This window comes from Miniopterus schreibersii, assembly GCF_964146895.1.
Source record: "Miniopterus schreibersii genome assembly, chromosome: 4".
Classification (NCBI taxonomy): domain Eukaryota; kingdom Metazoa; phylum Chordata; class Mammalia; order Chiroptera; family Miniopteridae; genus Miniopterus; species Miniopterus schreibersii.
The window spans coordinates 64122674-64134847 of NC_138105.1; the positions used below are offsets into that span (position 1 = coordinate 64122674).

At 50.7% G+C, this 12174-nt stretch overlaps 1 protein-coding gene across 1 annotated transcript; it reads right to left on the minus strand.

Annotated features, from left to right (window-relative positions):
* Positions 1–1240: 1240 nt before the first annotated feature.
* POLR2E (RNA polymerase II, I and III subunit E) lies at positions 1241–9370 on the minus strand. Its single transcript, XM_081135115.1, has 8 exons — positions 9243–9370; positions 6580–6754; positions 4653–4768; positions 3893–3973; positions 3476–3534; positions 3297–3375; positions 2985–3069; positions 1241–2651 (listed from the first exon to the last, which is right to left on the minus strand). The coding sequence occupies exons 1-7, from the start codon at positions 9297–9299 to the stop codon at positions 3004–3006; spliced, it is 633 nt and encodes a 210-aa protein (XP_080991241.1). The 5' UTR covers positions 9300–9370; the 3' UTR covers positions 1241–2651; positions 2985–3003.
* Positions 9371–12174: the final 2804 nt, after the last annotated feature.

Below are 12174 nucleotides of genomic sequence, written 5' to 3' on the forward strand. Positions count from 1 at the left end.
GCTAAATGGCTCAATAGAATTATGACCATGGGACCTACTAGGCGACTGTCCTCTATAAGTCCATTTACAGAAACCCCAAAATCATCATCCCTACAGTGTGGGCTTCTGGTATGTGGAGGGCTTTACAATGTCTACATTTCTAGAACTGTCATAAACTTGTCTTTTTCCCCTTAGGTCTTTTCCAAGTTTTTATATATCTTTTATAAAGTTTTTGTAGCACATAAGTGTTAAGGGACAGAGTTCAGAAATTGGTGTGTGGGGGTCATAGCCCTTATCATCATAATTTAACCAAATACTAAGCATCTACTGTGTGTCAGGCATAACTTTTACACAAAACACCGGTGGAGAAAAACAAACCTCATTCCCTTCAGGAGCTTACGCTCTACTGGGGAAGAAAGTATAAAATAAGCATGTAAGATATGCAGAATGCCTGGAGGGTAAACTGAGAAAGGGGGACAGGGAACTTGCAGTTCAGAGTGGCCACAGGAGCCCCAGGTGACATTTGAGCAAAGTCCAGAGGGTAAAGAAGCTGGCTGTGTGGACACGGAGACTGGCAGAGGGACAGCAGGGACAGAGGACCTGCCTGCAAGGGTGCTGGGCAGTGCCCCTGCCCACTGCATGCAGCCTTCACACTTACCTGCACACCTTTTACCTGAAGACGAGCTCTCTTTCCATTTGCACAAGTAAACAAAACAGAGAACCAAGGAAGGAGTCATTACCTGTGTCATGAGCAATGTCATAAGTGGCACTCTGCCCATGATCACATCTGTACTCCAGCTGGGCCAGCACCTCACTGTTGCATATGTGAGGAGGAAAATACTGTTTGAAACTGGCTGGACCAGGCCACTGTCACCCAGGCCTTTGTCCCCATAGTCAGTGAAGAACCTAAACCACTGCCAACAGAAAACAAGATTGGAAAAGACCATATATTTCCAGAAATAAATGCAGCATAAATGCTGTTCCAATTCAGTGCAGCCGGGAGTCTTCTCTGCCTCCAAGGGCTGTGTCCAAGATTAATGCAGGGCAGGGCAGAAAGTCTGGCCTCTCCAAAGGGTGGACACATCCACCCACCAGGAAAATAGGAGAGTGGCCTCCCCATGCTGCAGAATCAACAATAAAAGGCAACCTGTATGATGGAAGGAGACTTGACTTGGGGAAGTGAAAACACAATACAATTATACAAATTATAGGATTGTACACCAGAAACCTAGGTTTTATTAACCATTGTCACCCCAATCAATTCAATTTTAAAAAAAATATGTCTTTATTGATTTCAGAGAGAGGGATATAGAAAACAATGAGTGATTGATCGGCTGCTTCCTGCATGCCCCCTACTGGGGATCAAGCCCACAACCCTGGCATGTGGCCTAATTGGGAATCAAACCGTTATCTCCTGGATCATAAGTTGATGCTCAACCACTTAGCCACACCAGCCTGGCAAATTCAATTTAAAAAAAAAAAAGGCAACCTGCATAGTCACCTAAAGTGGCAGTGGAGGTGAAGTGGGGAACAGGGGGTGGTTGTTGGGAGTTTGGGTTGCTTTTGGGGGTGAAATTTTCCAGAATTGGTGATGTACAGACAGCTGGGAATATACAAAAAGCCACTGAATTGTGCACTATAAATGCATGAACTGTATGGTGATTATGTCTTAATAAAGCTATTAAGAAACACACATTTCTTTTAACTGGTACCACTCTGGGGGGAAGGGATTCACTGGATGCCAAAATTCTAAGCAAAAAAGCACAGGGGAGCACAGCTGGAAGCGAGCGCTGGACACTAATCTTGCCCTTTGGATGAGGGGAGGACAGATGCAGGCTTGAATTGTGGAAAATGGACACAGGTGTGGCTGTGGCAGTCTGCAGGTGGGGAGCAGGGAGGGGTCCTGGAGACCCTGCCTTGAAGCCACAGCAAACCTATTCTCCCACTTTGGTTTTTTAGACAAGTGGAACTGTTTACTCAAAATACGTTTAATTTTAAAATACCCAGCATTCAATACCAACTCAAAATCCAGATGTTTTATTTTTTAATCCTCACCCAAGGATATTTTTTTCCATTGGTTTTCAGAGTGGAAAGGAGAGAGACAAACATCGATGTGAGAGAGACACATCAACTGGTTGCCTCCTGCACATGCCCTTGGCCAGAATCGAACCCGGGACCCTTCAGTCCATGGGCCAATGTTCTAACCACTGAACAAAACCAGCTAGGTCCAGATGTGTTTTAATCTCTCTGCCTGCTGATCTCAAAGTGCTGTCAGTCAGGGACAGGGCCACTGTGAGGGGGGCATGGAGATGGGAAGCAGGAAGTGGGGGCTGACTAGAGACTCAGACCCAGGCCCCATTTGTGCGGAGCCAGCTAAGGGTGACCGGGGGGGACAGACAAGAACCTAGGACTGTCTTGATTGCTGGATGGCTCACTGGTCTCCCCTCAGCATCCTGTCCTCTCCTGAGAAACCATTACACGGGATGCCAGGTAGGGGTCAGTGTCCACATGAGGCCACAGGGCCCTCAGCCCAGGGAAGGCAAACACACAGCCTGCCTTGGGTTCCAAAGGAGCAGCAGGTAGGTCTCCAGGGTTAAGCAGATTCCAGCAGGGCAGGTCGCCAGCAGGCCAACTGCCTGGGTAGGCTGGACACAGTCCATTTGTCTCCGGGGCTGGAGGAGAGAAGAGAGGGCCACCATGTGACACATCTGTCACATGGGTTGGACACACCCAGGCTCCAAGTGCCGCTGCCTCTGGGCCCCAAAGGAGATGGACAATGACAGGCTGTGGTGGAACCTGGGAGGAGAGGGTTAGGGCAGCAAAGAGGAAAGCAGGTTTGAAAGAAGGGGCTGAGCTCAGAGCTCTGGGTCAGAACGTCAGTGGAGTGGGGAACAAGTAGGGCTCACTCAGGAAAAGAGTCAGGTCCTTCCTGCACCACCACAGTATATACAGACACGCCCCCACCTCTGCCTGGGCCCCCCCTGCTGGGGAGGCATCCGTCTTACCTGACAGGTGGTGGGGTGGCTACTGTACCAGCCGGTAGGTGATGTACCTGCCTGCGGTTTCACTGGGCCGAATGATCTTCACTACCTGTATCAGGGTGAGAGCAGGGCTGGGCAAGGCCTCCCCAGGGACCCAGGTGTGTGGGGGAGGGCATGGGGTGGCAGCAGGGCATGTGGCCCCAGGACCCCAACTCTGGGTGAGGAGACCTGGAGGTAGCCCTGACTCTAAAAGGGGCTGGGGCTGGATCCTGAGGGTCCTGCCCAGTAGGAAAAAGGTTTGGGGGCAGGGCTCTCCTACCAGTAGGGGCCTCTCACCTGCCCTCGCTTTATCCCAAAGTAGCGTGCCACAGGGTCTCCAGCCTGGATCCTCGGCAGCTGGTTTTCTCGGAGTTTACTGGAAAGCTCAATCAAGAAAAAAAGCCATGCTGGGCTGACTGGGAGGGATGGAGAAGCCAGGAGAAGAGGAGTGGGGATGGGGGGACCAGAAAGGATACTATCTGGCCAGCAGCTCCGTCACCTCCTCCTTGGTCATAACGACATGCTCTGGGACCAGCTGCCAAGAGAACCTGTATCTTCAGAGTGCTATGACAGACTCCACTGTGCCCCACACTCCCACAGGGGGAGGGGTACAGTGTGTCCCTCAGGGAGTTTGCAACCCACCCATGACTATCATGCAGAGGGGCCTTAGGACACAACCTGGGATCCCCTACAGCTCCCAGGAGAAGTGAGACTCCCCCACCCCCCCACAACAGTTTGGCAGAGTGAGCCTGGGAGCCTGCATTCCTATCAAGGCCCCAGGAAATGCTGCTACTCTGGGCCCTGGGGGCCACACTTTGAGAGCCTGGGTCTACTGCCTTTACTGTCTTACCCCTCCCCACCACCAAACTCCCCCCACCTTCCCGAGGCCCCACCTCGTGTTCTGTGATGTTGATGAGCAGCTCCTGCTGCAGAAACTGCTCCAGGATGTACTTGGGGGCCATATCAACCAGCGACTGGAAAAGAAATCCTCAGGCATGGCCATACCTCCCACCTGGGGCCACGCCTCCCCACCCTGTGGGACTGCAGACCTGGCTCTTGTTTCTTCCCCAGAGGCCAGGGCAGGTGAAAAAGCTAAAGGGGTTTGATCTTGTGCCTCAAGCAGCCAGGCATAAGCTGGGAATTTCAATCCCACATGTGGGTTTCTCCCTGCTTCCCCAGCCTTGGCACATCTCCAGGATTTGTTTGGCCTGGTGTCAGGAAATGAGTTTTCATCAGTCAAATGAGCCCAGGGGTTTGTCCTTGAGCCTGCATGATAGCCCCTCCCCAGGAGAGGACTATGATGGAGAGGACTATGATGGTGAGGACTATGCAGCCCCCATAGGCACAGGGAAGAGGGTGCTCACTGCTCCTCCCATCCCACTCAGGCCTAACCACAGACGGGACACACTGGGCCTGCTCTGGGGACCACCCACGCCGCCCACAAAGGACAACAGCTCCTTCTCAGGCCCTGAGCTCCTGCATTAGAACGTGGGGCCCATACCCCAAGGGGTCAGAGGCAAGTGCCGTAGAGGATGCAGTGAGTGCCCTGGATGAAGATAGCAGCGGGGCCTCACAGGTGTCATAGGAAGGGGAAGTGAGGCTCATGAAAGAATAGGTCGGAAAGCGGTCAGGCTTATTGCTGTGGGCACCCACCTGCTTGGCAGAGGGTGTCATGCCCTGCTGCACCACGATGAGGGCTCGGGTGATGTTTTCCTCCTGCATGCGCTGGCAGTACACCTTGATGGTCTTGATCCCCACCTTGGGCTCCTCTGAGGACAGAGTGCATGCTGGCCCACAATGCCAGGCCCCTCACCTGCCCCTTCCCAGGCATGTAAGGTACCCCTCTCTGGGGCCTCAGTTTTCCCGTTTATAGAACAGCAGGATGGCTGCCTCCAGGTTACCTAGCAGCTGAATGGTGTCTATGCCCCTGGGCCTGAGGAGTCCCTGTCTGGAAGTGGGGTCTGGGAGTCTGGGTTTGGTTGGGTGCCTCACTGGTTCCGAGGTTTGGGAACCCCCAGGTTGTGTTTAGTCTGGGAGCCCACGAGGTGCATAGCTGGGTGTCCAGAGGTGAGATGAGGTCAGCTGATCTGCCATGGAGACGGACCACCCACCCCCTGGAGTGGGAGTACTTATGTATTCAGCAGCATTAGGGACCCAGGGCTTTGTCACTGCAGAAGAGCTGGACTCTACAAGTCTAATAGGTCAGGGACTGGGTTTGGGCCACCAGGATTCATGCAAGACTCCCAGCTGGGACTCCATCGCTGTGCAGTGTAGATCACTCCACTAACAGACAGTGTCTTTGGCTGAGCTGTGTCTCCCCAAATCCCCGTGTTTGAGTCCTAACCCCCAGGACCTCAGAAGGTGATTGTGTTTGGTAAAGGGGCCTTCAAAGAGATGATTAAGGTAACATAAGGTCATGTGTGAGCCCTGATCCAATCTGATTGGTGTCCTTCTAAGAGATTAAGACAGACATTAGGGAACCTGTGAGGACACAGAGAGGAGACAGACACCATCCGCACGCAAAGGAGAGAGGCATCAGGGAGAACCAACCCAGCAGACACCTTGATCTTGGACATACAGCCTCCAGAGCTGGGAACAATAAATGTCTGTTATTTAAGGCCCCATCTGTAGTGTTTTGTTATGGTGGTCCCAGCAAACCAATATAGGCAAAAACCTCAGCCCTGTCCTGCAGCATGTCCCAGAGGAGCAGTGACACCCCCAGTGTCACCAAACACCAGGAAATGCAGCAAGAGCTCCCACTCCAGGGAGAAGCTGATTCCTGGCAAGTCTGGAGATGGCTCCATGGAAGGCCTATGATTAGGCATCAAGGTCTCAAATAATCATGTCTCATACACGGAGACACTTTTCTTAAAAAGTGCCACCAGGTTCTGCTTGGGAAATGTTTTCTGCCCACCCTCTTTATTCTAGGCACATAGTTGATACCAAGGTGCTGAACACAGCCTGGCACCCCAACTTTTACAGGCCTGAGAGCCAGGCTGCCTCAGTGGGTTAGATGCTATGACAGAGGAATACAGGGATCCCAGGACACCCCTCAGTGGGCTGCTCTTCACTCAACCCAGGGTTCAGTGGGGGTCCTGAGAGGAGACACCTGAGCTCAGTCTTCAGGGATGATAACTGGACACCGAGCAGCCAGAGTGAGGAAGAAAGGTGGTGAGGCAGGAGGATCAGCAGGGATGAGGCAAGAACCCCGCAACAGTGCAGGAAATAGCTGCAGGGAATGCAGGCCCTGAGAATAGAAGCTGGGCTGGTGGTGGGGTGGGGGGAAGGAAACAGTGGGTCTGAGATCAGGAAGAGTTGTGGACTCGCCTGGAAGGCCTATGATAATCCTGGTCAGAGAAAACAGCCAAGGAATAGAGAATGGGGAAGGGGACCGAGAAGGAAACTGGAAAAGGCACTTAGAAGGGTCAGAAATCAATGGCATCACCCACAGCACACAGGATGAAGGGGAGCTCTCTCCTCTGGGTCATACATCAGGGGAATATTACAAGCTGGATCCTAAGCAGGCTTTCAGATGGCTATACCAGAAGTGTGACCCCTCAGGCACCAGCAAGGCACTCACCCGGGAAAAAGACAAACATCTGGTCAGTGGGGTCATCATTGTGGGCCACCAGCACCGTGAGGTCTGTGCGCCTTGGCCGCCCTTCACTCGGCTTGTCCCCAAACTGGGCCTTGAACTCCTCCAGTGTCTGGTCTAGCTCATCCTGAGTCACCAGGTAGCCTCTGTCATGGCACAGCTGTGGAAAGAGCAAGGTGACCCTGGGCGGAGACCAAAAGCTTGGGCCGAATGAAGCCACTTTGAGAGCATAAGGAGTTTGGGGCTCAGTGTGGCAGGTGTGTACAGAGGCCAGAGAAGAGGGACGGGGCAGGTGGGGACAAAGATGGGATGCAACCCAAGACAGCCCTTGCGCCAATCCAGTTACTCAGCTGCCATGGGTACTGTCATTTTATCCTGAACCTTGGGGAGAGGCTGTGATTGGGAAGAAGCTGCAGAGCTGGCACTTGGGTTGGGGCCATTTGAGCCTAGAGCTGGGGACCTGGGGTCTGGGGTAGATGAAGACAGTTGGGTGGGAGGGGCGTTGCTAGGCTGGTTGGGCAGACACTGGTTGAGGGCCAGCAGTTGCAGGTCTCATCTCGGAAACTGGGATTCTTTGAGTGGGCTGATAGGAAGAAGATCCAAATGGGGAAAAGGGAGGTCAGAGCTGCTATTCAGCCTGCCCCACCCACCCCTTCCTGTGAAGTCATCACAGCCTGATTCTCTCAGGACCCACAACACTGTCAGTCTGTAGCACAACTGTTTCAGTCCCTGTCTTTGGGGTAGCTTGGCAAAGCAGCAAAGAGGCTGAGTTTGGCTGATGGGGCTTAAACCCAGCAGGATTCCTGTGGAGGGGAGTGCAAAGACAGAAGTGGGCTTCTGGGGATCACAATGGCCCCCTCCCATGGGGTGGCTTAAAGCACATGGCATGTAGTGACTGCTTAGCCAGCCTGCTGCTTCACTCTATCCTGAGTAACTCAAAGTTGGTAGATAACACAATGCAGTAGCCACGAGACAGAGAAGTCAGAGAGAGATGCCTGCATTGGATGGTGGCAGGTCAGACCAGCTGACCCAGGTTCCTTACTGCCCCAAATGCTGGGTTTCTGTCTTATGCACTTGGGGTAGTGCTGGAGCCCTCCAGGAAATAAACAAGAGACTGTGGACGAAAAGGGGGTTCTATGGAAAGTAACCTCACAGGGAGATCTGATCATAAATCCCTAACTGGGCAGGTCCCAGACCTACAACTTTTTTTTTTAAAGATGGATAAATGTATTAAAACTTTGAGAACATTTAACAATTTATTGAAGTCAGGAATATAAAATCTTAATATTAACTCTAGAAACCCGAGAAGCCCCAGGAATTCAATTTAAAGGCTTTAGAAAGAATTCCTTATAAAGTGTTTATATTACATTCTTTGTTAGACTGGTACTTGGAGCACTTTTGATATCATTTCACCATTTCAGATGTATAACTTTTTCAGTAAAAGGTTTATCTTTGTCTTAAGCAAACCCTGTCCGTTGTTCTTGTGCGTCCAGGTTAACACACCTTTAAAATATGCTTAACCACCTTCAAGAGAGCACATAGTTTTGTTTACTATCTGTAATCTAATCCCTGCATTGCTTTCTCCCACATTCCTGTAATCTTCCTTACATTCCCTCCTTAATTTCAAGCGCATAAAGAAACTGCAAAATTGTTATTCTGGGCCTGGCCAGTGAAACTCAGTGGTTGAACCTCGACCTATGCAAGAGGTCCTGGGTTGGATTCCTGGTCAGGGCACTTGCCCAGGTTGCTGGTTCCATCCCCAGTAGGCAGCCAATCAATGTCTCTCTCTCTCTATCCCTCTCCCCCTCTCTTTAAAAATCAATGAAAAAACCCCACTGTTATTCTCTGACATATTTGAGATCTTGCTTCTCACCAAGTCATCAATTTTGCTTCAAATAAACTTTATTATTTTTATGTTTTTTAAATTGATTTCAGAGAGAAGAAGGGAGAAGGAGAGATAGAAACATCCATGATGAGTCATTATCTGCTGCCTCCTTCATGCCCCCCCACTGGGGATGGAGCCTGCAACACAGGCATGTGCCCTGACCAGAATTCAACCGTCACCTCCTGGTTCAGAGGTCCATACCCAACTACTGAGCCACACCAGCCGGGCAGATTATTTTTTCTTTCTTTTTTTAAAAACATGGGACGCTTCACGAATTTGCGTGTCACCCTTTTGCAGGGGCCATGCTAATCTTCTCTGTATAGTTCCAACTTTAGTATATGTGCTGCCAAACGGAGCACCAAATTATTTTTAAAATGTCTTTATTGATTTTTAGAGAGAGAAAGGGAAAGGGAGGGAGGGGGAGAGAGATTGAGAGAAACATCGATGTGAGAGAAACCTCGCTGGGTTGCCTCCCGGATGTGCCCAATAGGGGATGAATCCACAACGTAGGTAAGTGCCCTGAGCAGGAATGAAACCCGCAACCTTCTGGTGTACGGGGAGGATGCTCCAACCAACTGAGCCATCCGGCTAGGGCTCAAATAAACCCTTATAAAAGTTCTTTACAGGTTTGTACGTTCTTTACGTGCACAAGACCGTGATACGAAGAGACAGCGAACTTCCCAGGAAGAGAGACCCGACTCCCGCCCCCGCTTCCCTGCCCCGCTAGGACTCGACGACAAGCAGGGAGCCCCCACGCGCTCACCTGCATAATGGTCTTGCGGATCTTCCACAGCCGGTAGGTCTCCTCCTCGTCATCCATGCCGGCCGCCGCACGCACTCACTGCGCCTGTGCGCCGCAGGACCCGCGCGACTGCGCCTGCCGCGAGGCCCAGTCAGGCCCCCTCAGCCACTCTGTTTAGGGCTGTCGCCAGCAGATGCCTGAATGCAACGACCTTCGGGTGAGGCAGTGCCAAGGGCAGCCCGAGCTTCCGGAGAGCGGCTGTTGGCTGCGCCAGAGGCGTGCGAACGGCACCGCCGACTCCCCTCGGAAGCTGAGTATCAACAGCGGCGGGAAAACTGAGGGCGGAGAAACTGAGGCCCACACCAAACCAGGGGGCTCCTCTCCTCCCACGACTCGGGATGCGTAGTGTTGTCTCATAAATATTTGTGCATTCAACTGTAGGGGGGGCGGTCCTCTCAGATGGCTCTGGGCCATGTGCAACCTAATGGTCTCAGCCTCAGTTTTCCCGTCTCTACAATGGAAATAATAAACTGTCCCCATTTAAGAGAGTTAGGGACCCTGGCTGGGTAGCTCAGTTGGTTAGAGCGTCGTTCAGATAAGCCAAGGTTGCGGGTTTAATCCTTGGTCAGGGCACATACAAAAATCAATCAATGAATACTTAAATAAGTGGAACAATAAATCAATGTTTCTCTCCCCCCCCCCCCCAACTCTCTCTGAAAATCAATAGAAAAATATCCCTGGGTAAGGATTAAAAGAAAAGGTTAGTTGCAAATCTAAAGGGATGACCATGTTTAGGAGGAGGTTGGCATAGCTCCTAGTGCTTATGGCCTGCTGCGACCTCTGTCCTCTCCCTGTCCCCTGAGCCCCAGCCCTGTCTCCCCTGGATTTCTTCCTGAGTTCATACAGGAGGCTCACCCAGCCCAGCCCCTGCCACTTTGGAGGCCAATAGCTTTTCACTTAGTAATACATTTATTCAATCAGGTATTCACCAAACAACCACAGGGCAAGCACCCCTTAGATTCCAGGAAGACCCAAAATAGACATATAGTGAACATATTAGACAATAATGTGAGAGGGTGACAATGCTTTGTAAGAGCTGAAATACAACTGAGGCCTAGGTGTTATCTTTAGGGAGGAATGATCAGGGAGCCTAAACTGCATGACTAACAATATGCTAGGGAGGATAGATTACCCTGGGGACAAGGTTCTTGTTTTCTCAGTTTTGCCTCATGCGGGGCTTTCTGCCCTAGTGGGTTTTTGTACCTGGCCCATAGTCCTTGCGTCCTTGCTCTGCTATCTGTCTAACACAAGGCCAAACAGTGTGGGCAATTTATAGCCAGCTTGTAAATAACAATCCATTATCTTCCCTAGCCAAGGACACGAAAGCAAATAGTTAAAAGCGTCCCTAAGGAGAGAAGGCAGGAAAGGGGGAGTCTTTCTCGCCCATTAAACAAATCAGCCTGCTTTGAGGAAGGGGAAAGGAGAAAAGGGCAGTTTTATTTTATTTTTTTACTCCCTAGGCAGAAAAGTCAGCAGTCTCAAGACTTGACAAGATAAAATTGCCAGGTGCTTCTCATGAACTCTGGAAGGACCACAACAAAGTAAAAAGGGACCTGGAGAATTAATCTGTACCAAAATATTCAGCAAAGGAAGTTTTAAAAGTGTTTTTATTGATTCTAGAGAGAGAGAGGAAGAGAGAGGGAGAGAGGGAAAAAAAATCAGTTGGCTGCCTCCAGGATCGAGCCCACAACCTGGGCATGTGCCCCAACTGGGAATCAAACAGATAACCTTTTGGTGCATGGGATGGTGCTCAAACAAGTGAGCCACACCAGCCAGGGCTCAGCAGAGGAATTTTGAAACCTATAGACAGGAGGGTATTGTTAGATGGGCCAGGTATAGAACCCCAGGTACAGAAACTACAGTACAGAGACTCACCAGGGCAGGAAGCCCTGGATGCCTAGCAAGGGGCAAAACTGGGAAAACAAGAACCTTGTCCCCAGGGTAACTTATCTTCCCTAGTATATCCTTTGTCATGTAGTTTAGACCCTCCTGAGCATTCCTCCCTAAATGCTCATCTAGGCCTCAGTTGTATTTCAGCTCCAGGCCCAGAAAAGCAGCAAAACCAGACTAGTGGCGCAGTGGCTGCCTCAGATACAGGACTAATGACCCCCTGCCCTGACACCGACCAATCAGCTGAGATCACGACCCTGAAAGAGCACATCTGGAAAGCTGATGAATATTCTATTGAGACACTCCCCTGAGACCTCCCCTAAGATTTCCACCAGCAAGAAAGAGATAAATAAGCTCAGGACAGAGGATCTAGTTCACACTTCCAACTAGGGGAACACACCAGTGCCATCTACGTCCCTCCAAGGGTAGGTACCCCTTGAGACTTGCAACCAGGGGAGCAATGGCAGCAGCAGCTTGTCGTGGGCTTATCCCCTGAACCTGTCTCCAAGGCCCCTTCTCTCTGACTTCTCAGTGAGCCAAAGCAGCCCAGCCTAGGCTCTCCTGTTGCCTCTTCTATGATCTTCCTTGTTTCACTGCCCCAAGTATATTTTGCTGCCATCATGGACCCAATTCCCTTTAGCTCAGTGCTGTGTAGCCCTTCTCTTTGGATATCCCCATCCCTTACCCCCTTTTTCTTAAATAAGTTTAATTTTCTTTATTCACCTGTCTGAGATGGCTATTTAGCCTGACTGAGCACCACCGAACTGTTAACCTTTCAGGCATATAATGCCTAATCCCCACCCAACTTGCTCTTCAAATTAGCTGAGAGCCCATCCACCAGTGTTATGCCAGATGATAGATTTGTTTGCCTTGCTTCTTTAATAAATTTGCTTGCTTTAATAAATTGTCTTTATCACAATGCAATCAGGATCTTTCATTTAAATTCACTTATATGAGAAAACAAGAACCAGGGTGAGACAGCCCTCTCCATCTGACTCGGGGG